The 26,909-nt window shown below is 44.8% G+C and overlaps 1 protein-coding gene across 4 annotated transcripts in view; it reads right to left on the bottom strand.

Moving 5' to 3' along the window:
- Positions 1-26,909, bottom strand: part of PTK7 (protein tyrosine kinase 7 (inactive)) — a 303,844-nt gene that overhangs the window by 84,358 nt on the left and 192,577 nt on the right. For all 4 annotated transcript variants that reach the window (XM_029592810.1, XM_029592811.1, XM_029592812.1 and 1 more), the window contains exons 13-16: positions 11,062-11,189; positions 9,756-9,956; positions 6,180-6,335; positions 3,383-3,615 (exon numbers count right to left, since the gene is read on the bottom strand). In XM_029592810.1, coding sequence (XP_029448670.1) covers positions 3,383-3,615; positions 6,180-6,335; positions 9,756-9,956; positions 11,062-11,189 — 718 coding nt within the window. The remainder of the gene's footprint in view (positions 1-3,382; positions 3,616-6,179; positions 6,336-9,755; positions 9,957-11,061; positions 11,190-26,909) is intronic.

The raw sequence follows: 26,909 nt of genomic DNA, 5'->3' as shown, positions 1-26,909 counted from the left end.
CAACTTTAGACACCGTACTGAAATGTTCCCTCAGCTTAAGGTTAAGGTATTTCCTGATGTGAAGAAGCCGAAGCAGTTCTGCTTATGCATACCAGAGTTTTGAACTAGGAGTTTTATTTTTTCTTAAGTTCCCTTGTAAACATTGCATCAAATATAGAGATGTCTCGTATATATTTTTTGAACCTAGTGATAAGTCTGTTCAGATGGGTTCTTCCATCCTCCGTCTCATACATTTATTTATTTATTTGGCACTTTTATATACCGATATTCTTGTAAACAAGTTACAAATCACCTCGGTTTACATTCTAACAATAACCATTTGCACAAGGGTGCATTACATTGAACAGGGATATCAAAAACTTGGAACCAACAAATGGGGATAAGAGGTAGATAATTAGGTTAGAGTCTTAAAGCTGAAAGACATTTGATGGCATGTCTGTCCTTAGCAGCGACTTGTTAGTGATGTGGATCAGCTAACCACGCTGCCTGACATGAGCCCGAAAGGTCATCCGGGTTGGGCTAAGGCTTCGCTAAGCAACCAAGTCTTTAATTTTTTCTTGAAGGTGTTTGGGCATTGTTCTAGTCTGAGCTCCAGCCTAAACTTAATCCTAAATTCTTCAAAAAGCGAACTCCTTCTCATATCCCCGGAAAACAGCAACATCACTTCAAATCCACCAGTCAACTTACAATTAGCACAAGTAAGAGACCTGGGAGCTATCATTGATAATCGGCTAAACCTGAAATCATTTATTAACCAAACTACCAAGGACTGCTTTCATAAACTTCATGTTTTAAAAAGAATAAAACCACTTTTCCACCTGCACGACTACAGAACTGTCCTGCAAGCAATAATCTTCTCTAAGTTAGATTATTGCAACTCTTTATTATTAGGTCTCCCCTCATCTCACACTAAACCTCTTCAGATGGTTCAAAACACGGCAGCCAGAATATTGACAAACACAAGGAGAAGAGATCACATATCTCCAATCCTCAAAGACCTACACTGGTTACCAATTCACTATAGAATTATATATAAATCCATTACAACTATCTACAAAGCCATCCATCAATATTCACCGCTCAACCTACAAATCCTTCTGGCTTGTCTGGAAAGCCCATACTGTTCTTCTGCTTTGTTTTCATCAGGAAGGACCCCTTGTTCCATCTAAGGATGGCTCTTCAAGGATGACCAAATCTTGCCAGCTTTCAGCTGTTTCCACCCTTATAGACTGTCGTCGCAAAGACCTCTACTACCACCTGTTCTCACTATCCGCCTATGAAGGAATGAGCGTCCAACAGACTCTGCGGGAACCCGGAACCCTTTACTGTCTCCAAGCCTTGCCTTCTGGAGCTTACCACCTATCAAGCCATTCTGGAGATCCCTTTCTAGGAAACAGCTTCCTATGAAAAGTTGAGCATCTACGTCTATCACATGGGAGCCTGCATTGACATGCAGATTATTCCTGAGATGCAACTTCCTTCTCGACCTTAAGGGATTTCTCTCACCTATCTGGCCTTACAAGAGTCTGCGCTTAGTAACCCTGCGCATCTCTCCACTTGTCAATCCTAACTCCATGTACCATCTGTTTTCAAGGAGTATAAAATTGCCCCAAAACCAGCTTTCCATCTTTTGAGCAATGTTTGTTGGGCTGTCTAGCTCCACCTGGCGCTCCTCGTACCAATGTTCATCGAAACAAACGGTATCTGCAAGTTTGCATTCTCCTGGTATCATCTTGCATCCAAGATCCCAACAGTGATGCCTTAAACCTAGTATCTGGCTATTGTTCTCAAGAAGATGCTGTGGAGGTGTTCCTCACTCACGTCTTGTTTTAATAAAAACCTGAACTGGACCATCCCTTAAGATGGTATTACTACCTCTGTGCCTCCAATTCAACCTGGGTCATGCCTTCTTTTGAATTTCATCGTATGTTTGCCATGTCTTCAGTATGTTGCTTCGCCTCATCGCTTCAGCTCCTTCCAAGCCTTGAAGATCTTGTATTGGACCCCCCCCAAGTTCCCCAGCTGGTATACGCGATATGCCTTCTCGTCTTCAGCCGTAGAGAAGAGGCTGAAGAAGGGGCTTTGAGGCGTCTGTTCTCAAACTCGCTGACAGCCACAGGTTTGGAAACCGGACGCTGGCAAAATTGAGCGTCCAGTTTTCAACTCGTGAACTTTTGGGGCCTCCGACTTAATATCACCATGATATTAAGTTGGAGGGTGGACAGAAAAGCAGTTTTTACTGCTTTTCTCTGCACTTCCCCGGCGTCAGAAGAAATTAGTGCCTATCTTTGGGTAGGTGCTAATTTCTGAAAGTAAAATGTGCGGCTTGGCTGCACATTTTACTTACTGTATCGCGCGGGAAGGACTAATAGGGCCATCAACATGCATTTGCATGTTGCAGGCGCTATTAGTCTCGGGGGGGGTTGGACGCGCGTTTTCGGCGCACTATTACCCCTTACTGAATAAGGGCTAAAGCTAGCGCGTCGAAAACACGTGTCCAAATGCCGGTTAACAGTGCGCTCTGTACTGTATCGGCCTGATAGAGCAGAAGTAAATGTGCGCAGGTAACAGCCCACCACACGTTGCATTCGCCGGATTTAAAATGGGGATTTATGTGCATAAATGTTGGCCCTGCCCTGGAACACCCCTCCCCCACTCCAAATCCACCCCTTTTTTTGGCACGTGCTGTTGTGCACACATGCATATACGCCCACAATTTGCTGGTTTTAAAATGCGAGTTGCTCGTGCTCGGCCCATATACTTTAACACGAGCAACTCTTAAAATTCACCCCTTAGACTTTTATTGAGCTCCGAGAGCAGAGTCCATGTTGGTGCTGTTGGATGATGTCGCCCATGTGTTATGGCTGGTTCTTGCCTGCTTGCTGATGGAGAAATTCTTTTAGCAAATTCTTCTCTTTTTAAAAGCCAGCAGGACTAGGCAGAAGCATTCATACAGTACTCTACAGCTGCAGTATGATATAGTATATAGTACCGGGGTTTGGCTCTTAGCTAGCAGTTTGCCAGAGTTGCAGTGTGAGAGTGATGGTCTCAAGATTTGATCCCTAGCATTATACAGTTTTGCAAACCTGTAATGTGATAATGGCATACGGTGCTAGGGTTTGGTTTCTGGGAGAGCTGTAGTGTGATAGTGCTATACAGTGTTGTGGTTTGGTTCCTGGTTGCTTCCACTTTTCCAGAATTGTAGTGTGATAAGAGGTATTAGCACTGGAAAATATGTTGTTTCAGATGTGTAAATTGAAACTATGAAACTATTTTGTTTGTATATGTATTCGTTTGCGTATTGTGTATATTGCCTAGGCCTAACAGTGTTAGGCGATTAATAAATTTTATAAATGAAATGAAAAATGAAATGATACTATACCAGATCCACATATTCCAGGATCATGTAGTGTGGTTCCAGCTCACGGCACAGCCCCAGGAGTCGGACTACGTTGACATGATTTAGTTTGGCAAACATTTCAAACTCTCTGCGAAAATTTAGCTGGAACTGCTCATCTCTCGTCTGGAGGCTTTTCACCAGCACCACAGTCTCTGTCTCGCCATCCTGAATGCCTTTTGCTTTTGCAAGGAACACATCTCCAAACTCGCTTTTCCCTGCAAGTGGGACACAATAATATCACTCTGAATCCCTTTTCCAGCTGCCTCCCTAAAGTTTACAATCCTCATCTTCCTTCAGGAGCTCCCAGCTCCTCAGGGGTACCTCCCGCCCACCCCTTCCATCCTCCTGTGTGAGAAACAATCCTAAGCCTCCCTCCTCCGGCCTCATTCCCTGTTCCCTTGAGGTGAAGGGGATGGGAACGGGCATTTATCTTACCCTTCCTCAAAATGCCTGACCCTCTCTGCCCAGTAATTTTCTTTTCAGGCTGCTCCTTCTCCCTCCCCATCCAAGAACACTTCCCACACCCTGTCTTCTGGGCTCCCCCTCGTACATGCACCACAAAGGCTGCTTCCTCTTGGGTTCCCTCCTCCCATTTATATATTTAAACATTTAGATAAAGCAATTCAAAGTTACTAAGCGGTTTACAAGAAACATTCATAAAAACAAATAATAAAACCTAGACAAGACTCGTTTTAAAAAATACCTTATCTCTGACCGACTACTTTCCTAGTCATATTTAATCTCTAACCAGTACTGGCCCTCTGTTCTTATACGGCAGTGTACATCATACAATCTGCTCCCAGCTGCATTCATCCCCAAACACTCGGTGCTCTAGGTGCCATGACCTTCTGACCTCACTGGCCCCCTGACCTCTCTGTGGCCACACTGCCACGGAATGAGTGACACTGCCAGTGCCCAGGGTGTCCCAGGCATACCCCCAACTCACCCACCCCAAAATCCAACCCCGAGACCAAGGGTCCATCATGATAACATGATGGACCCTCCTAGTTCCAGCTTCCCCTGTTTTATTGTAACTTACTTCTTTTCCTTCAACACCTGTTTTTCGTTCAAAGTTATGACTCCCCCAGTTTTCTGTAAACCAGCATGATGTGATTGTATCATGAATGCCGGTATTAAAAAGCTTTAAGTACCACCATGCTGGGTCAAACCAAGATCCACTGAGCCCAGAATCCTGTCTCTGGCAGTGGCCAGACTGGGTCGCAAATACCCGGCAGATCCCCAATGGTTGATCTATTTCTTGTATCTCACTCCCAGGATAAGCGCTGGCCTTCCCAAGTCTGCCTGCCTAATAAGTATTTATAGACTTTTCCTTGAGGAACTTGTCCAGTCCTCTTTTAAACCTCACTTTAGTTGCCTTGAGCACATCCTCCAGCAACAGATTCCATAGCTTGATTGTGCACAGAGTGAAGAGAGTCTTCCTTAGGATTTGTTTTAAATGTGCCGACTGCTAGTTTCATGCAGTGCCCCCTAGTCCTAATGTTATCTGAAAGAGTAAACAATGTTCCATCTCACTCATGCTTTTATAAATCTGAATCATATCCCCTCTCAGCCATCTCTTTTCCAAGCTAAAGAGCCCTAATCCTCTCTCTATAAGAAAGCTGTTCCATCCCCTTCTCTGTAAATGATTTTTTTTTTAGATGGGGCGACCAGAACTGCACACAATACTCAAGGTGTTGTGTGCAGTTCTGGTCGCCCCATGGATCTATAAAAGGGCATTATGATATTCTCAGTTCCTTTCCAAGGAGTTGCTAACATTTTATTTGCCTTTTTAAGCCAAAGATTTGAAGGTATTGTCCACAAGGCCTCCAAGATCCTTTTCCTGAGTGGTGACTCCTAATGTGGAACCCAGCATTGTGCAGCTGTAGTTGGGATTCTCCACATTAAATTGCATCTGCCATTTAGATGTTCAGTCTCCTAGTCTCTTCTGCAGTTCTTCACAATCCTCTGCCATCTGCAAACTTGGTCACCTCACTCATTCCCTTCTCCAAATCAGTTATGAATATGCTAAATAGCACAGGTTCAATTACAGACCCTGGAGCCCTTTCTCCATTTGGAAATCTGATCATTTAATCCTGGTCAACTCTACAATAGAGCACTGTCTCTGATCCTATGATGGACGATATCAACCGGCTGACCTTTGCATGTTTATTTACACCTTCAAGAAAATCTAGTAGATTGGAAAAGCAAGCCTTCCCTTGCTGACCTTCCCCATTAAACCACGTCTGTTTATGTGCTCAGTAATTCTGTCTCTAAGAATAGCTTCTACAGAAATTGTTTATTGTAAGGATTATGTTAATTTATTATTGATTTACAATTGAATGATTGCATGTTTTAAAGAATTCTAATTCGCCTAGCATGGTTTGTTCAATAAAGGCAGCCGATAAATAAATATTTTAAATAAATAAATACCAATTTGCCCAGCAGCAGCAGCAGCATCAGGTTCACCAGTCTGAATACTGCCCTCACTAAGACGAGGGGACACTCCATGAAAGCAACCACCAGGCTTTTATCCTGATTCCAGCAGCAAGCAAAGGATGGGGGGACCTGAGGCAGCCGTGGATTTCTCCAGGGGGCTCCTCTTCTACGGCGCTTGAGTGGGACTGGGAGTACGGTATTCCCAGGAGCTGGACTGGATGGCTATCACTATACTCCTTCCTATGAATCCACACGTGGCTTCAACACCTTAGGAGCCTATTTGGATCCTAACTCCTGCCGCTGTCAGCTGAGCTGCTGCAGTCCTTCCCCAGCTCAGACGTACCCAGCATGGTGATTGTCTGCAGGCTGGCACGGGGGAAGTGCATCTTATCAGCAGCACTGTGCCTCTTGTTGGTTGATGAGCCGCTGCCCAGATTGGTGAGGGCCACTTCCTCCCGTATCTCAGCTGTGGTTTGCCCATTCTGCAGGAGAGCACCACCTAGGAGAGAAAAAGGAGAAATTACTATTTACCTGATAATTTTCTTTCCTCTAAGGAAGGCAGGCCAAGCCACACAAGGGGGTTATTCACCACTCCCAGCAAATGGAGACGGAGTAAAGCGGTTCGCTGACGTCACAGACATATAGCCTGTCAGTATTCTCTGAAAAAGCCAAACTGTGGATAAACTGATTATACTTGAACTTGACTATTAACAGTCAACCCATTGGGAACATAGAGCTCAATTAAAAGAATTAATATGCACTAATCACAGGAGCTGGTTATGGCATTTACCAGACATCAAACGAATTAACAGAAATAACACTCTTCATCGCCAACCTAAGGGGTGAACTAAAAGCAAGTAGGCAGCCCAGAGCAGGTTGCAGATTGGCCTGCCTTCCTTAGAAGAAAGGAAATTATCAGGTAAGTAGTAATTTCTCCTTCCTCTGCAGTCAGGCAGGCCAATCCCCACAAGTGGGATGAACCAAAGCTACTCCCAAAAAGGGTGGGAGACTGCCCTTGGTCCTGTCAGCATCACACGTGTGAAGACTGCATCTTCCTGGAATCTAAAACCTCCAGGTGGTAATGTTTGGAGAAGGTGTGTATGGAGGACTACATCACTGCTTGGCAAATCTCGACAGGAGACAACAACAGAAGCTCTGCCCATGATGCCACCTAAGCCCTAGTGCAACACCTCCTAACCTGTCTTGGTAATGGGAGATCTGCATCCACACAGGCAACTGTGATGACTTCTTCCAATTGGCAATACTTGCCCACGTTGCCGGTTCACCCTGTTTACCTCCACCATGGAGCAAAGACAGACAATCAGATTTACTGAAAGATTTAGTAATTTTCAAGTACCACACCAGGTGCATGCAACAGACATAAGAACATAAGATATACCATGCTGGGTCAGACCAAGGGTCCATCAAGCCCAGCATCCTGTTTCCAACAGTGGCCAAAACCAGGCCACAAGAACCTGGCAAGTACCCAAACACCAAGATCATCCCATGCTACTGATGCAATTAATAGCAGTGGCTATTCCCTAAGTAAACCTAACTTTTTGTTGACTGTAATTTGTAATTATTTGCATTTATGGGTTTATTTATAATGATTTATAATAATTTAATTCTTGTTCTCTGCTTTATCTATAAGTTCTAAGTTCTTACGAAGTTAGCCCTGTTATCTGTACCCACTTGTTTGATGTAATTTCCAACTTCGGTTTTATGTAAACCGATGCAGTATGTACTAGTACATGAACATCGCTATATAAAAGCCTTTATTAAATAAATAAATAAACTTGATTAATAGCCATTAATGGACTTCTCCTCCAAGAACTTATCCAATCCTTTTTTAAACCCAGCTATACTAACTGCACTAACCACATCCTCTGGCAACAAATTCCAGAGTTTAATTGTGCGTTGAGTGAAAAAGAACTTTCTCCAATTAGTTTTAAATGTGCCCCATGCTAACTTCATGGACTGCCCCCTAGTCTTTCTATTATCTGAAAGAGTAAATAACCGAGTCACATCTACTCGTTCAAGACCTCTCATGATCTTAAAGACCTCTATCATATCACTGGGCAACACATTTTCACAAAAGTCATGTTACGGAAATGAAATTAGTCAATTCTTATACATTTCCATGTGCTAAACATGAATGTGACTGTGAAAATGCAAAATTGGCTCTAGTTTTTTTGTAATATGCAATAATATAATTACATCTTGAATTGTTTGCCAATAGTAGGAGACCTACGGTTAATACCGTTTGAAAAATGAAGTCATAGACTACGTCTTAGATGTCTTTGCTTGTCTCTTGTACACCTGTTCGGGAGCATCTCTGCGGCGTGTCCAGCAGTAGTCAGCCAGCATGAATATTTCAAATGCTCACCCTTTCTGACTGGGCTTCATATAGTACACTGCTGACGTCAGCTTACTCAGCAGCAGCATGGCAGTAGAACTGCATTGCATCAGAAAATGATGTAATAAACTCTGGATGGGTTCTGAATCCTGCGTCTCGTCTTCCCAGCCCGCTGCCATTTTGTTCTAGTGTCCATTTGAAAGGGCTTCGCTGGTTGCGGCAAGGTGGGGAAACGGAGTTCCAATCCAGCTTGGGCAAATATCTTCACTGCTTCCGCTGCTGTCTTCAGTCGATACGTAACTCCTTGGTATTGGAAGGAGAGAGCGAATGGGAACTGCCACCAGAAGCGCACATCAGCATTGCGGAGAGCTTGTGTGACCTGTTTGAGCTCATACCTTTTTTTCAGGGTGCAAGGGGCTAGATCTTGGAAGACAGCAATCTCCAGGCCGCTCCACGCCCAGGTCCTTTTGTTTCTGGCTATCCCCATGATTTTTTCTTTTTGTGCGAAGTTGTGGATATTAACAATAATGTCCCGTGAGCTGTTGGGTCTGTGAGCTCGCTCTATTAGAATATTAATATTCTCATGCCCCTGATCAGATGTTGCAGCTGTTGCATCCTGTGCTATTATGAAAGCACAGATTTCTCTGGCAGTAGCCATGCAATCTATGTAGTCAGCCGCCTCCGGGACCCCCTTTTATTCTTATATTTGGTCTCCAATTTCGGTTCTCCAAGCCCTCTATTTTGTCATTCAAATTGTCACGCTCTCACTGCACCTCTAAGCTGGTCTGAGAGAGATCATGTATAGCTACCTCGTGGCCCTCCACTCTGGTTTCAATTTCATCAGCTCTCTGCCCCAGCGCTCTCATTTCTTCCCTGTTTTCAGCAAAGGAATTCAGTAATTCTTCCTTGTGTTGTCTCATTTCGGTTCTGATCTCCATAAACCACTCTCTTAGCACAGTTTTTATGGGGAGATCAGAATCTTTTAGTGACTTCTCTGTAATGTGCGGTGGTGATAGTATTGGAGCCTCCAGCTCTGAGCCATCTGCCTCTCCCTGCATGTTGTCTGCCCGATTAGGCCCCAGCTCCTGTGCGGCTTTGACAAAGGAGAATCGCTGCAATTTGCCAGTTTTTTCTTTGGTGGTCATCGGGGCCACGATCCAATTCCCGTATGTGTGATTAGGGGGTGAAACTAGCGTTTTTTCTATTTATTTTTCGCCATCGGGGTGGGGGTTGTCCGGGAGCGTTAGGCGCGAGCGGCCATCTTGGATCACGGCGACTGTGAGAATGCATTTTAATGTAAATTTGTGCTCTCTCTCATTCTTGGCTCACACTGACTGCTGTGCCACTGCTGCAGACATTCCCTGCAGCAATTCTTGCAGATAATTTCTCGCCATGATACTTCAGAAGCCCTGCTCCTCCTGTAATGCTGCCAATACTAATCCCTACTAAAATGCTATTTGTGAACCTGCAATGCCACCACCACCACCACTCACTCCTGCCACAGCCTGCTGACAAGTCCAGTCTGTACCTTGCCTTCAGCTGACCTACAGTGAGGGAGCTCACCATTAAGACACTCCATCTCAGGCTCCTCGGCATCAGGGCGCTTCTGCAGTCTCCGGGCCTTCCTGCGCTTCTTGCAGTAGAACATGAGGCCCAGGACAATGATGATATAAGCCACGGCAGCTCCCACGGACAGCCCAATGGTCTGGATCATTTTATATGGCGTGTGGCTGCCCGGCTCCATGGTGTCTGTGATGGGTTTATCTGTGGGACAGGAATAAAAACCAAGAAACAAAAAAACCTTGTTATTGGACTAACAATCCATTTTTTGTAACTAGCTTTCACAAGCTAACCCTTCCTTCCTCCAGTCAAAACAGAATAAGCAGGTCAGAGCAAAACATGAAATTGCCTGAATATACCCGTGAATCATAGATGGGACAGTGGAGGGGGTTGATGTGCTGGTAGTGAAATAAAACAAAGATTTGTAACCGGTGTTTATTGCATACTAATGTGCCATGGGGAACTTCAAGTAGAAGCTGGGGTAGCAAAGTCGTCTTCTCTTTCTTTCCCCTCACGTGCCCTGCATGGAGGCCTCCCACTGGCAGGTACCGTTAGCGAGCAGCACGCCTTACCTGCTGCCGTCGCGCCTCTTCCTCCTCTGCTGGCTTTCTGCTGAATTCAGAACTGTCTGGAGCCAGTGGGTCTTGCGAGGCTATGGTGGCGGCAGCAGCAGGTAAGGAGCACTGCTTGTCCAGTCCCTCTTGCTGGATGGAGATGATCCTGAGTGAGGAAGGAAGTGTGTGTGGTGGAGAAGGGAGTGAGGCGCACAGTGGAAGGGAGGTGATGATATTAGGGGGCGGGTTGGCAGAGGGAAGGTGATGGTGAAAACCAATGCTGGGCATGCCATGGCATGAAAATGGTGAGAATCACCGAGTCAAAAGGACTTACCAGAAACCTGGGACTTTTTGTGTTTCATCATTTTAACTTCTAATGTTAGCTACTGTTTTGTTTTATGTGAACCGATGAGATGTTCCCAACGTTCATCGGTATATAACAGCTTCTAAATACATACATTGATAGATAGATAGATAAAAATAATGTCTTACATGCCTGGGTTGGTCTGAATTTCCCTTTTAGTGTCCTGATCATTCATACAGCAGTGGGACAGGAAAACAAATTCCTTAGTCACAGCTGTAATCATCTCTCAGTGCCGTGCATGAGAAGGACAAAACTCCCTGGAACCTTATATGGAACAACGTTTACCTTTCTTTACAATGTCACTATTTGTACTTACTCTGTCTCAAGCCCCTAGAGAAAACAACCTTCCTTCTCACCTGTCCACTATATCCCAAAGACTTCTCTCACCTACCTACAACATAGAGGAAGACGTCTTTGTGTTTGATGTTACAGATGTTTCCGGCAATGCACGTGTACTTTCCAGAATCCTCGCTGGTGACATCATAGATCACCAAAGAGCTATTAGACATGACTTGGATCCTGTCAACAAAGCCCATAAAACAGAGATTAAAGGCACATATAGGAAAATTGGTTCTTACCTGCTAATTTTCATTCCTGTAATACCACAGATCAGCCCAGACTCCTGGGTTTTGCCTCCCTGCCAGCAGATGAAAATATAGAACGTTTCATTGATACTGTACATAACCCAGTGTGTGTGCCGCCTGTAGCTCCTCAGTATTGACCTGTACCCAAGCCAAAATGACAGCAATAACCATAAATTTCTAAGCAAACTCCCCTCCCTCCAACGAGCCAGAAGGTGAAGTTGCCCAAAAAGACAGTGGAAAACTTGTTTCCCAAATTTAACATAAGCAATAAGCATTGAAAACCTCCAACAAATCCACACTGTATACAAAGCAACAGTGCAAGCAGTGGACTGTCTCCCTCCCCCGGTAAGTGGGCAGGTCTCTGGACTGATCTGTGGTACTACAGGAAGGAAAGTTAGCAGGTAAGGACCAATTTTGGTCCTTACCTGCTAACTACCCCTAGTGCGGTATATAAAAACTTTAAAAAAAAAAAAAAAACAAACAATTTTCCTTTCCCTGTACATAGCCGGATCAGTCCAGACTCTTGGGATGTACCTGAACTCCCCTTAACTGGGGTGGGACCTGGAGACCTCTGCTTGTAGAACATTGAAGCTGGAGCCCTGACATCCAAGCGATAAGGCCTAGCAAAAGTGGGCAACGACTTCCCAGTAGTCACCCAGCAAATTTCACACTGAGACACCTGTTGTGACTCAGCCCAGGAAGTCACCTGAGAACACGTCGAGTGCACCCCTAACCCTCCCACCCCTCTCGGCAACAGGTGCCCTTTAGAAATGTAAGTAGACTCGATTGCTTCCTTCAGCCACTGCAGAACTGTAGCCTTAGCCACCTTACTTCCCTTCTTTGGACCATTCCACAGTACAAAAAGGTGATCCGATCCACGGAAATCATAAGTGACTTTAGATACCTCAATAATGCAGGCCTCCATCTAAGTGTCTAAGCTCCCCCACTTGAGGCACAGAGGAATCCAAATCCAGAAAAGCTGCAAGTGCCACTTTCTAACTAAGATTTATTTATTTTTATTTATTTAGTATTTTTATATACCGACATTCATCAGGGATAGCACATTGGTTTACAACAAACAAAAACTGCGCCAAAACGTGCGCTCGACAGTTAACAAATAATTAACAATTAACAGAGTAACGAAACACTGCGGTCAGAATGCAGTTGAAAGGTAACTTCATAAAACTGGTGCAAATAAGGCTGCTAAGAAGATAAATGTCTTTTGCAAGTGAAGAAACTGTCTTTTGGGTAAATTATGTACAGAGCAGTTGAGATGTTTTTATAGAAAATTTATGGCGGTACCTTACAGAATTATTGCATTGAGAGTAATCCAAAGGAAGAAAAGGTGAAGAGGTGAAGTACAAGGGGGTGGGGAGGGAGGGGCTGGAAAAGAGAATGGGTGGAAGGGAGGGTGGAACCCGGGAAGGGTCTCAGGAGGCCGGAGAATTTAGTGAAGGTGGTTTAGGTGTATGCTTGCGTGAACAGCCACGTCTTTAGTTTTTTTTTACCTCAGGCAGAAAAGAAGGTACCATGCATAAAGATACCCCCGAATCAGTCATCTAAAGGAAGGGATCTCGACACTACAGCACCTGAAGCTCCAAAATTCTCATGGCTCAATAAATAGCCACCAAGAAAACCACTTAGAGTCAAATCCTTAACCATAGCTCTCTTTAGTGGTTCAAACTGAGCTTCACATAATCCTCTAAGGATTAGATTCCAAAACGGACAAATGTTCCGCACCTGAGGACGCAAGTTCTTAGCTCCCCGAAGGAATCGTATAACATCCGGATATGTGAACGGAAGATACCCTTGCACCTTACCATGGAGATAATCCAATATCGTTAACTGGACTCTCAGAAAGTTAAAGGCCAGTCCCTTGACCAGAACCTTTCTGAAGAAAAGCCAAAATATGCAACACCATAGCCTGAACAGGCTAAAGTTGCACTCTATCAACAGTAGACCAGGACTCGAAGATTCTCAAAATTCACACGTATGTCAAGGATGTACAAGGTCACCTATCCTGCAATAAATTGGAAATATCCCCTCCATTTCAGCTGTCTCCTCTCAGAAACAAAGCCACAAGAGAGAAGTGAGCCACCTGACCCGAAAACATTGGGCCCTGGTGGAAAAGAGTCGACTGATGTCTGAACCTTAGGGGCCAGTCTATGGCCATGTTGATCAGATCTGGGAAGCATGGTCGATGTGGCCACTTTGGAGCTACCAGGATCACATTGCCCAGATATTTCTCTATCCGAGGTAATCCCTTATCCACCAGAGGTCATGCAGGGAAGACAAAGAAGAATTCCTCGAGTCTCTGACAGCATCAGAGTTCAGATTCCTTCTGTACTGTTCAGCAGCTGTAAAGCCACGATGCCTTGGTATTGTCTTTAGTCGGGATACCCCCATCTTCCATGAATGAGACACACTGCTGCCTCTGCCAGCTCCCATTCCCCAGGGTCTAACTTTCTCAGACTGAGAAAAGCTGCCTGAAAATTGTTCACTCCAGCAATGTGAGATGCTGCCAGCCGCTCCAAGTGCTGCTCTGCCCAGAGAATCAATTCCCAGGCCTCTCAACCTACTGCCTGATTCTTGGTTCCACCTTGATGGTTGATGTAGGCCACCATCGATACATTGTCTGATAGGATCAGTACTAGATGGCTGCATAACCTTGGCAGACAGGCAAGCAAGGCGAAATGCATTGCTTTCGTCTCTAATCGATTGATAGACCATGAAGCCCGCACAGACTGATCTTGCCACACCGCTGACCATCTGGAGATGCTTGCATCAGTGGTGGACTATTATCCAATTCAGTCCAATTCTGCACCATGCTCAAGATCGGTGCGAGTAAGCCACTGCGAAAGTCTGTCCCTGGCTTCCCACTCTAATGGAAGAGGAAGATGAAACTCTTCCAATAACAGATTCCAGCGGAAGAGAAGAACCCACTGCAGAGGCCACATATGTGCAAACGCCCAATGCATTCATTCCAATGTCGATGCCATAGTAAATAGTTCCAGACTCTGGCATCGAAAGCTATAGCAGAAGCCTAATCTAACTCTGCAATTTCAGCAATCTCTCGCCATGAAAAACACTCTCAACCAGCATGTCGAACTGAGCTCCCAGATATTCCAGAGTTTGAAAGAGGACTAAATGGCTTGTTGCTAGGTTCACCACCCATCCTAGAGACTTCAAGTGCATCGGTACCTTTTTATTGATTGTTGATAGAGGTCCTCTGATTTAGCAAAAATGAGCCTGTCGTCCAGACACGGATGCACCAACACACCCTCCTTTTGCAATGCAGTCACCCCCACCACCTGGGTGAAGATATATGGAGCCACTGCCAGCTAAAGGGAAGGGCTCAAAACCGAAAATGTTCTCTTAGGACCAGAAACCTCAGGAATCCCTTGTGCTCCGGCCGATAACTATGTGCAGATATGCCTCTGTCAAGCTGAGAGATGCCAAAAACTCTCCTTTGCATACAGCCACTATGATGGACCTCAAAGTTGGACCTCAGAGTTTCCATGCAGAAATGGGGAACCTTGAGAGCTGCATTTACCTTCTTTAAATCCAATATTTCTTAAATTGGATGGGGGGAGGGGGGGGAAGAAACAGGATGCTTAATGTAAAATTGACCTCCAACCACACTAAGCATGTTCAGGTCTGAGCCAACAGACTCGGCCCACACCAAGCGTGTTCAGATTCTGAGCCAATAAACTCAGCAAGACATCTCTGTAAAAAAGAAAAATCTGAGCAGAGTCTGAAGTGGCTCTCAATCATATGCGATTTCTCCTATGTCTCATGATCCACATCCCCTTGAACATTACTAGGGCAGCCATCCTGTGGCATTTGCCTGCCGTGACTGACAAATGGAATGCCCACCTACATAGTAGGTTGCTTCGTCTTCTCTGGGTGCTCCTGCAGAAAGGCCTGCAGGCCCTGGAAACATTCCACCCAAGAGAAGGAAGATGGATCTATACTGGAGCCCATAGGCTCTTCCTTGCTCTCTCCAACCTTTTTTTCCCCTCGGGAAAGCTTGTGCCCTTGGGAACAAGAGAGGAAGAGAACTGACCATTGCCCCGCCTCCCACCCCACTCCCCTCCAGAAACACCATAGGCCGAGAGGATGTCCCAACATGGGTAAAAGCTGTAGTAGTCAAATCGCTTTGAGCATCTAAACAGCACTGACACAAACGGAGAGAGAGTGAGGACTGAAATGCTATCAAATAGAAAGCCTCACAGAAAGCGAGGTGCTTGAACTTGTTCATTCCTAGTGCCTAGCTCTCCTGAACTTTGGGCTCTAGGCGGCCTCCTGCACGCACACCAATGCCACCTGGGAGTACGCGCATACCTCCCCAGGATGTGCACAAATACGTGTTCAAGACTAGGTCACTGTCATACGCTCACAAGTATATGCACTTGTATAGGCCATGGTCGTACGTGCATAAGTACCTTATTTTTATTTACATTTGTTTAACGCTTATATCCTAGGCGAAGTACAGAAGGCAAACGAGCATAAAATCAATGCATATACAGTACAATACAATACTTGCAACAATAGAAAAAGTACCAGCCAAACCAAAAACGATCACGGCCTAGTAAAATGCCTGTCTGAATAGACAGGTTTTTATTAAAGCCTTAAAAGACTTCACGCTGTCTGCAAGGCACAGTGCTTCAGGAAGGGATTTCCAGAACACTGGAGCAGCCACTGAGAAAGCACAGTCGCTGGTAATACTAAGCCTGGCATGCAAAGGAAAGGGCACATCTAAAAGGCCCCTTTGTGATGAACGGAGCTGAAAAGTCAGGCAATAAATCCAAAGCAAAGCATTACACCATGGTGAAGCAGCGGACAAATCAGTTTGAAAGTGATGACTTTTGGATTTGATTTGTTCTGCAATTGGGAGCCAGTGTAAGTCAAGAAGCACATGAATGATATGTTCGTGTCTCTTGGTGCTGGCGATGAGATGCACAGCAGCATTCATCAGAACTTGAAGAGGTCTTAGAGTAGTAGTGGGCAGACCCAAGAGAATGGAATTTCAGTAGTCTACACTGGGGAGTATGGAAGCTTGTACCACTGTATGGAAGCTTGCACCCACACAGATTCCTGCTGCAGTCTTACATGCGCAAGTACCTGTGCAAATACGCGCTCAAGTACCTGTGCAAATACGCGCTCAAGTACCTGTGCAAATACGCGCTCAAGTCTAGGTCACAGACATAAGCGCTCAAATCTAGGCCGTGGTCCTATATGCACAGGTCCCCACACATGCAACTGCACGCACACACCTACGAACGCAGGAAAAGAATCGCTGCTGCGGCCTACCATGTGGCTAAGCAAATCCTGCCTACACCTTCAGCATGTTTAGGCCCAGATCTGTTCAACATCTGACACAGACAATCATCGAAGAGCTTCTCATACTCAGGCCTCTTGACCAGCCAAGAATCCATAGAGACTGGGACCAAGAGAGCATAAGAACATAAGATATGCCATACTGGGTCAGACCAAGGAACCATCAAGCCCAGCATCCTGTTTCCAACAGTGGCCAATCCAAGTCACAAGTACCTGGCAAGTACCCAAACATTAGATAGATCACAAGCTACTATTGCTTATTAATTACCATCATAGCAGTTTATTGATTTATCCTCCAAGAACTTATCCAAACCTTTTGTAAACCCAGTAACACTAACTGCTGAAACCACATCCCCTGGCAATGAATTCCAGAGCTTAACTATATGCTGCGTGAAAAAGAATTTTCATTCAATTTGTTTTAAATGAACTACTTACTAACTTCATGGATTGCCCCCTGGTCCTTCTATTATCTGAGAGAGTAAATGACCGATTTTCATTAACTTGTTCAAGTCCTTTCATGATTTTGTAGACTTCTATCATATCCCCTTCTCAGTGGTCTCTTCTCCAAACTGAAGAGCCTTAACTTCTTTAGCCTTTTCTTATTTTGTTTTTGAAATTATGTACTAATGTATGATTTGTTCATATGCATTGTATTAACATACATTTGAACTGTGCTTGAATCGTTGTGTTTACTTTGTAAGTATGAAATTTATTTTATATATGTTGTAAGCCGCTCTGAATAGTCCTACAGGTCTAATAGGGTGTGATATAAATGTAAAGATAAAGGCAAAACTACCATCAAATAGACAAAATTATTCAGACAATACAGATTAAAATTGCATGTCTACAACTATATCTTATGAACCACCAGTGCAGTGCCTGTTACAGAAGCGCTAGGAGAGCGGTTCCATTTTCCAGGGGATTGTGTGTCTATGGACCACGGCTCGACCCCAGAGGAACTCCAAAGAGGTGCTGAGGCATGCCCGAGTATGGGCTGGACAGGAGCGAGGCTGGAGTGAAGACAGATGATGGAATCCGGAGCAGGGACAGAGCTGCAGCGAAGACTAGGATGACTGAAGGTACTGACCCTCCACCGGACCTGCACGCTTCAGGAAGACCAACAACGCAATGGTGGTCTTTGAACAGTCCTCCGACTGTTCCAAGCCCTTTCGGACCTGCTGCTGGGTAACAGCAAGAAGCGGCAGGCTGGATGGAGGTCAGGGGCAAACAAAGACTGGAACATGAAGACTCAGGCGAAGACACTTGGACGAAGAGTCAGGCGAAGACACTTGGACGAAGAGTCAGGCGAAGACACTTGGACGAAGAGTCAGGCGAAGACACTTGGACGAAGAGTCAGGCGAAGACACTTGGACGAAGAGTCAGGCGAAGACAAGGAGTCAGGAGCGAGGTTCAAGGGCTGGGTTGAGACTGACACAGCGCGCCCTACACAGCCCATCTGCGGGACTGGTCGCGGACCACACTGGGCCGACAGACTCTAGACGAGACAGTGGCGTAATGAGAGGAACATGCCCCAGAAACTGAAGAAGCTTGCACCGGGGCACGCCCTACACAGCCGTCAGTGGCTGGTCGCAGACCACACTAGCACGGCACAGGTTCTGGCAGAGTCTTTGACATGGACAGAGCAGGAACAAGGAACTCTGTAGACCAGGGACAAGGATTCAAGCAAAAGTCTCCCAGAGGCTTGAGCTGAGGTAGTGAGGAAGGCATTGTACCATGAAGCGCCCTACACAGCCCACCCGTGGGGCTGGTCGCGGACCATGACATGGCACGCCGGGAAAGGTGACAAGGAACCCAGGGGGTTCAGGACTTCTGGACTGGAGCATGGACATCAGGAACAGAAGGCGGACATCGGGACTGGATCATGGACATCAGAAACAGAAGACGGACATCTGAACTGGATCACAGGCATCAGGAACGGAAGACGGACATCTGGACTGGAACATGGACAAGACTAGGAACTCCCACGAAGAATAAGGAACACAGGACCTTGAAGAAGCGATGGAACAGTGAAGACTCTTGGAGCGAAGGACAGGAAGATCCCAGGAGCATCTAACTCCTTGCGAAGGCAAAGCTTGAATGAACACTGGGCCCTTTTGTAGGGCTGAAGAGGACTACGCCTGGGGAGGAGCTCGCAGGGGCCACACCTGGCTGGCCCTGTAAATACAGAAAAGAAGCATGCACCTCTGCCTTAGGAGATTCAGCAGAGAAGCAGGTTCGATGGTGGCATCCTCCCAGCCACGTGGAAGGCCCGACAAGTGAGGCAGGCAGCGGGAGTAGTCCTGCCGTGAAGCTGGAAGAAAGGCAGGCTGCAGAAGCGGCTCCACGCCACGAAGAGGAATGAAGACAGCAGCAGGCACCGGCAGGGACGGCTTCCCTGCTGGGAAAGGACCCCGGCAACGGCGAGGACGGCTCCCTGCCGTCCGAGGACCAGCAGGAGCAGCAGCGGCGGCCACAGCCACGATCAGAGACTCCTGCCCGTGGCTCCAGGACCGCGGAGGAGCCTGGAGCGGCGTGGCTCGGATGCCGCGAGGGATGGCGTCTGCCACGGCCCAGCTGGCCGCGGAAGGTAGGGGGGCCTGCCTGTGCTTCTCGCGGGCAGGTTCACAACAGTGCCCATCCTGGAGCTAGCACTCACACCCCCGGTGCCACTACCCTACCGAAGCGGCTACATCCTTCCCTTCGGTCCCAAAACACACAACACAACCCCCTTTCTCTGATTCTCTGGCAGTGATTACAATAAATTCAATGCACATGCCACCACAACTCCTTTATCCAATGATCCCGCCTGCTCAACCCAAGCATCAGCTGGGCTGTACCATTTGGCCCACCGCACAGGGGAAGCAGCTTGCATTCTCCCTGCTTCCTTCCATCAGCCGCCAGATATGAAGAGAAAAGGCGAGGAGAAGGTCTGTATTCTATCCAGTTTCATTTATCACTGGGAAGCTTGATGTTTGTTTTTTCAGGTACGGGATAAAAAGCATTTTGAATTTAGGGCGCGCCATTTCACAAAAGGTTACATAAGAACATGCCATACTGGGTCAGACCAAGGGTCCATCAAGCCCAGCATCCTGTTCCAACAGTGGCCAATCCAGGCCATAAGAACCTGGCAAGTACCCAAAAACTAAGTCTATCCCATGTTACTGTTGCTAATGGCAGTGGCTATTCTCTAAGTGAACTTAATAGCAGGTAATGGACTTTTCCTCCAAGAACTTATTCAATCCTTTTTTAAACCCAGCTACACTAATTGCACTAACCACATCCTCTGGCAACAAATTCCAGAGCTTAATTGTGCGTTGAGTAAAAAAGAACTTTCTCTGATTAGTTTTAAATGTGCCCCATGCTAACTTCATGGAGTGCCCCCTAGTCTTTCTATTATCCGAAAGAGTAAATAACCGATTCACATCTACCAGTTCTAGACCTCATGATTTAAATATCTCTATCATAGCCCCCCCTCAGCCGTTTCTTCTCCAAGCTGAAAAGTCCTAACCACTTTAGCTTTCCTCATAGGGGAGCTGTTCCATTCCCCTTATCATTTTGGTTGCCCTTCTCTGTACCTTCTCCATCGCAATTATATGTTTTTTGAGATGCGGTGACCAGAATTGTACACAGTATTCAAGGTGCGGTCTCATCATTATGACATTTTCCGTTTTATTCACCATTCCCTTTCTAATAATTCCCAACATTCTGTTTGCTTTTTTGACTGCCGCAGCACACTGAACCGACGATTTCAATGTGTTATCCACTATGACACCTAGATCTCTTTCTTGGGTTGTAGCACCTAATATGGAACCCAACATCGTGTAACTATAGCATGGGTTATTTTTCCCTATATGCTTCACCTTGCACTTATCCACATTAAATTTCATCTGCCATTTGGATGCCCAATTTTCTAGTCTCACAAGGTCTTCCTGCAATTTATCACAATCTGCTTGTGATTTAACTACTCTGAACAATTTTGTGTCATCTGCAAATTTGATTATCTCACTCGTCGTATTTCTTTCCAGATCATTTATAAATATATTGAACAGTAAGGGTCCCAATACAGATCCCTGAGGCACTCCACTGTCCACTCCCTTCCACTGAGAAAATTGCCCATTTAATCCTACTCTCTGTTTCCTGTCTTTTAGCCAGTTTGCAATCCACGAAAGGACATCGCCACCTATCCCATGACTTTTTACTTTTCCTAGAAGCCTCTCATGAGGAACTTTGTCAAACGCCTTCTGAAAATCCAAGTATACTATATCTACCGGTTCACCTTTATCCACATGTTTATTAACTCCTTCAAAAAAGTGAAGCAGATTTGTGAGGCAAGACTTGCCTTGGGTAAAGCCATGCTGACTTTGTTCCATTAAACCAGGTTTCCACTGTTCCATTAAACCAGGTTTCCACTGTTCCATTAAACCAGGTTTCCACTGTTCCATTAAACCAGGTTTCACTGTGTTTATGGGATTCCGCTTCTGCCCCTGCCCATGCTCCTTTTATGGTTACTGGGCGGACATGTCTCATGACAAGGTTTGGCTGAGGCTGCGCACGCGGATCAGAACAGGGAGGTGACGAGGCCACAGGGCTACCTGTTCCACTAAACAAGTTTTGTGCATAAGCAAATTAAATCGGCAGAAGACCTCTACTAGAACAAGAGACTCCTCCTCAGTGCAAGTGCCTCTCTGCACCTCCGAGGGACAGGGAACTGCCAGCAATAGTTGAGGAGGGGATTCCCCTGCCTCTCCCGCTGATGCTGCCAGGGAACTGAAAATGGCTGCCGTTTCCATGCTGACGGGGAAAGCCTCAGCACTAGACCCCATCACCTGCATAGCTTGTTCTACCAGTGCAGCTATGCACTTTTGCCGCATGCGCACACTGCTCCTCCCAGCACCCGTGGCACCACCAGCATCTCAATGGCAAGCAAGGGAACAGTCACTCAGCACCATGGAGCCAATACCTGGTCTCCTCCGCAGGTAGAGAAACTGCAGAAATACCCCATCACTGAGCTCCAAGAGCTGCTAATTTAGCTCTCCCCCAGAACCTCAATGCTGCACAGATTCCTCTAATTATTTCCTTGTTCTCTATTTCATTTTTTTAATCTCTGAGAACAAATAAAGATACATAGAAACCAATACTTTCCTTTGGTGCAGAGGTTCTGGTTTCAGGAGCACAGGCCACATGGCAGATCAGAAAAGAAGCAGACCACTGGCTATATCAGTCTCTTTTCGCCAAACTTTAGCAACCCTGCCCAGGACAAACCGTAGAAAAGGGTTACCTCCCTGCTTCACTGGGCTTGCAGTGCAGAACTGCTAACAGGTTCCAGAGTTGTCTCGTGAGGGATGAGGGTTCTGGACCACCAGATGTCTAACCTCCGGACCGAAATATCACAAGGGTCACCAATCCCCTGCTCGTCCACCTCAAACCAGAGGGGATGGCCTCTCCAGACCTTACAACCACCTGGTAGATCCAGAAATGTTGTCTTTTAATATTTTTTCTCTTTCTCCAGACTGCAGGTTTTACACCATCTACCATCTGCTGGAGACAGATAAATACTGAGAGACTGCAGGTGGCACACTAGGTTAGGTACAGTGTCAGTGAGACGCTCTGTCTCCATCTGCTGGCAGGGAGGCAAAACCCAGGAGTCTGGCCTGATCTAGGTATGTACAGGGAACATGCAGTAAACAAATGACTTCTTAAAATAGTTCTCTTAGCAGAAAGCATCACTGGGGACACTCTATTAGGCTCCCTGCAGTGGGGCAAGCTTTGAAAGCATCTTTTTCCAGTCTGTCTCTGAAAACCCAACTTGATGAAGGCTCCATTTTACCCTAGGTCTGGATAATCAGCTGGGTATATAGGAATGTGCTTTTCATTAACTCCTATAACAGTCAGTAGCGACAGGAAGTAATAATACTCTCTGCCCAGCGGCCCCCTCCTGTCTGCATCATTTCAGTAATTTGTTGGATTTATTGTGTGGTCTTGGAAATTACATTTGTAGTGCTTTCTCCATTTTGCTGCTTGATGTGTTTATATTCACTGTTCATGTTTTCACTAGCCAGTTTCAAGATGGTGAAACTCTTTAGTGTTTAGTAGGCCTTTGATTTCTCAGGCTTGGAGTAAGTTTATATTGTGCTTTGTGGCATAACAGGGATTTTAAGTGAGGGATTTTAAGTGTACTGTGATTTCTTGCTTTGCTTTAAGCCTTGTGTTTTTCCCCAGATAGAGCTCATTTCCATTGAGTTGGTTTACAGGTGATGTTTGATTACTCCTCACAAGTGATCTGCATTTGCAACCCCATTTGGCCTCTATGATTAATTAATTTATTTTGGTATTTATTAGTCGCTAACACCAAAGCAGCTTGCATTTCAAACATACAAAAACTGGATAAGAATAATACAAATAATAAAACACCAAACATTTATAAAAACATAAAACTAAGATAAAAACATAAAACTAAGATAAAAACATGATAAATTTAAATCAGTATCAGTGACTTAAAAAAAGGGTAATAGAAAACAATGGGCTGAAAAATAAACTTCTCTCAAATAAAATTAAACAAGGACCTGTTTAATTAAGAATGTATTTAGTTCAATGTAATGCCTTTCGGCATGAAAAATGCCCTGGTACATTCCAGTGTCTAGTAAATCAACTGTTAGATGGGCTCCAGGAACAAAAGAACATAAGAAATTACCATACTGGGTCAGACCAAGGGTCCATCAAGCCCAGCATCCTGTTTCCAACAATGGCTAATCCAGGCTACAAGTATCTGGCAAGTACCCAAAAGCTAAGTATATCCAACACTACTGATGCTAGTAATAGCAGTGGCTATTTTCTAAATCAACCTGATTAACTGGTAATGGACTTCTCCTCCAAGAACTTATCCAAACCTTTTTTTAAACCCAGCTACACTAACTGCACTAACCACATCCTCTGGCAAAAAATTCCAGAGTTTGTGTGTTGAGTGAAAAAGAATTTTCTCTGATTAGTTTTATATGTGCTAAATGCTAACTTCATGGAGTGCCCCTAGTCCTATTATCCGAAAAAGTAAATAGATTCACATTTACCCTTTCTAGACATCTAGATTTTAAACACCTCTATCATACCTCTATCAAACTTGGCTTTTCAAAAAAGCATTTCCAAGCCTTGAATAAAACGCACTCATCAACACAAACTCCTATGTAATATCTGGATCCAAATAAGAATCCACTTATCACAAACTTACACTCAGTATTACCTTTTGAGTTTTTATCATATCATCACCATGCACTACTGTGTCATATTTATTCTCTTGGTTATTTATATTACCACTCATATTTATGTACCGTCACATTCATTCAAATAGGCTTATTTATTTACTCTGCTACACTATTGCTTTAATTGTATGAAATGTAAATATTGCATTGTTTAACCTCTCCCCTCTTCCAGTTCCAAGTTTATTTTCCCTGTTTTATTGTAACTTTCTCACACCTTTTAATTGATTCTCTGTATTTAAAGTTCACAGTTCTATTGGAAATATTTATTACGTTACGCTATACTTTACACACATTGTTATTTGTAAACCGGGTTGATGTGATGCCTATCATGAAACTCGGTATAACAAAAATAATAAATAAATAAATAAATAAATAAATATCCCCCCTCAGCCGTCTCTTCTCCAAACTGAGCAGCCCTAACCTCTTTAGTCTTTCCTCATAGGGGAATTGTTCCATCCCCTTTATCATTTTGGTTGCCCTTCTCTGTACCTTCTCCATCGCAACTATATCTTTCTTGAGATGCGGCAACCAGAACTGTACACAGTATTCAAGGTGCGGTCTCACCATGGAGCGATATAGAAGCATTATGACATCTTCCGTTTTATTCACCATTCCCTTCCTAATAATTCCTAACATTCTGCTTGCTTTTTGTCTGCCACAGCACACTGAGCCGACGATTTCAATGTAATATCAACTATGACACCCAGATCTTTTTCCTGGGTGGTAAATCCTAAAATTGAGCCTAACATCGTCTAACTACAGCATGGGTTATTTTTCCCTATATTCATCAGCTTGCACGTGTCAACATTACATTTCATCTGCCATTTGGATGCCCAATTTTCCAGTCTCAGAAGGTCCTCCTATAATTTATCATAATCCGCTTGTGATTTAAATACTCTGAATAATTGTGTCTTCTGCAAATTTGATCAGCTCACTTGTCGTACCTTTTTCCCCGATCATTTATAAATATATTGAAAAGCACCGGTCCAAATACAGATCCCTGAGGCACTCCACTGTTTACCCTTTTCCACTGAGAAAATTGACCATTTAATCCTACTCTCTGTTTCCTGTCTTTTAACCAGTTTGTAATCCACAAAAGGACATCTCCTATCCCATGACTTTTTCATTTTCTGAGAAGCCTCTCATGAGGAACTTTGTCAAACGTCTTCTGAAATTACAAAAAACAAGGGAGGGGTAACTGGGCTAAGAGAAAACTAAGTATATAAATATATGTATATACAGATTGGCGGAAACAGAAAAGGAAACAGGTTGCGCAGAGGATAACATGTTTTTGGTTACATAGAAGGTTGCGTAGAAGATAACATGATTATCTTCTATGTATCCGAATCATGTTTATTAGAATCTGATACTGTTATTTTAAATTAACTTTCAGGTTTCTGAAAGTAATTTGAGTCATTAGCATGCAGATTAAAATCGATCATGGCCAGACAGTTTTGAGGTTCAGGTTTCATAGGTGTAGATAGATTGATCCCATCATAGTGTCCCAGAAGGTTTCCATGATTGGTGTCCGATAAAACAAAAGACCCCGCCCCACGATTTAGTCCTGGGAAGCAGTATTAAAGGGGCATGAGTTAAAAATAGCTAAAACTCTCTTAACTCTTTTTCCACATCTTGTCTGGTGCTCCCATTGATAACCCATAGGATAGAGTTAATTTAAAATAACAGTATCAGATTCTAATAAACATGATTCGGACACATAGAAGATAATCATGTTATCTTCTACGCAACCTTCTATGTAACCAAAAACATGTTATCCTCTGCGCAACCTGTTTCCTTTTCTGTTTCCGCCTATCTGTATATACATATATTTATATACTTAGTTTTCTCTTAGCCCAGTTACCCCTCCCTTGTTTTTTGTAATTTCTATTTGGGTTTTAATCAAAACATCATCCCACCAAGAGAGTGGGGTGTCACAGGGCCAGCAAGCTGTAGGGAGATATCTCATGTTTTACCACTGAATCACTAAAAATGAATCATAATAGCCAAAGAAGTGTACATGCCAGTGTGCTGACAGGCCCCAGACACTGTCACAGCAAGAGAAACAACACTGTCTCACAAGAGGCCTTGCCCTGATACACTGAAGGATACCTTATCAAGATGAGCCTTTTGCAAATGTCTGACTAAATAAAAAAACAGAGACACTATGACTTAAGCTCATAAGCAAGAGCCATGGACTGGCCAAGCAAGCAAAGGTCAGAAAGACTCCCACTCTTTGAGGGGGAGGGGGGGGCAGTTGGACAAAAACACTGACAGCTTGGCATACAGACGTGGCAGTTCTCCCCCAAAGAAATGAGGAGGGGGAAGAAGACCTGCAACATGGCAGGACCCCCAAAGTAATGGGGAGAGGATGAAAAGACCTGCAATGCAGCAAAAGACCCTCCACCCACTACAAGGTTATGCATGAGATTATGCATATTCATCAACTAGGAAGTATAAGACGGGGGGGCAAAGAAGAAAGAAAAAAATGAGCACAAACCCTGGGAGAAAACCCGGAGAGAGAATCCGAAGAGCATCCCTGAAAGCAAAAGGGGGGGGGGGGGGGGGGGGAGTCAGAAACCGGCCAGCACTCCCTGCTGTCAAGAAGGGAGAAAGCGCAGTTGCTTACCTGTAACTGGTGTTCTCCTAGGACAGCAGGATGTTAGTCCTCACATGTGGGTGACATCAGATGGAGCCCGGCATGGAAAACTTTTGTCAAAGTTTCTAGAAGCTTTGACTGGCACATTGAGCATGCCACTATCTGTGCGTCCACGCAGGGTCCATTTTTAGTCTCATAACAGAGAAAAAATACGAGCGAAAAAATAAAACACCACAATGCAGGATAACCCAACTCCGTGGGGCAGCAGGCGGATTTCCTGAGGACTAATATCCTGCTGTCCTAGGAAAAAACCTGCTACAGGTAAGCAACTGCACTTTCTCCTAGGACAAGCAGGATGGTAGTTCTCACAGATGGGTGAATACCAAACTCCAGGCTGCTTCCGGCAACAACCAAGACCAACAGGTAACGAACAAGGTGCCAACGGGCATAACAACAACTGCGGTGC

Source organism: Rhinatrema bivittatum, chromosome 3 (assembly GCF_901001135.1).
Source record: "Rhinatrema bivittatum chromosome 3, aRhiBiv1.1, whole genome shotgun sequence".
NCBI classification, from domain to species: domain Eukaryota; kingdom Metazoa; phylum Chordata; class Amphibia; order Gymnophiona; family Rhinatrematidae; genus Rhinatrema; species Rhinatrema bivittatum.
The sequence above is the reverse complement of the archived record's forward strand: the minus strand, read 5'-3'. Positions and strand labels throughout refer to the sequence as shown.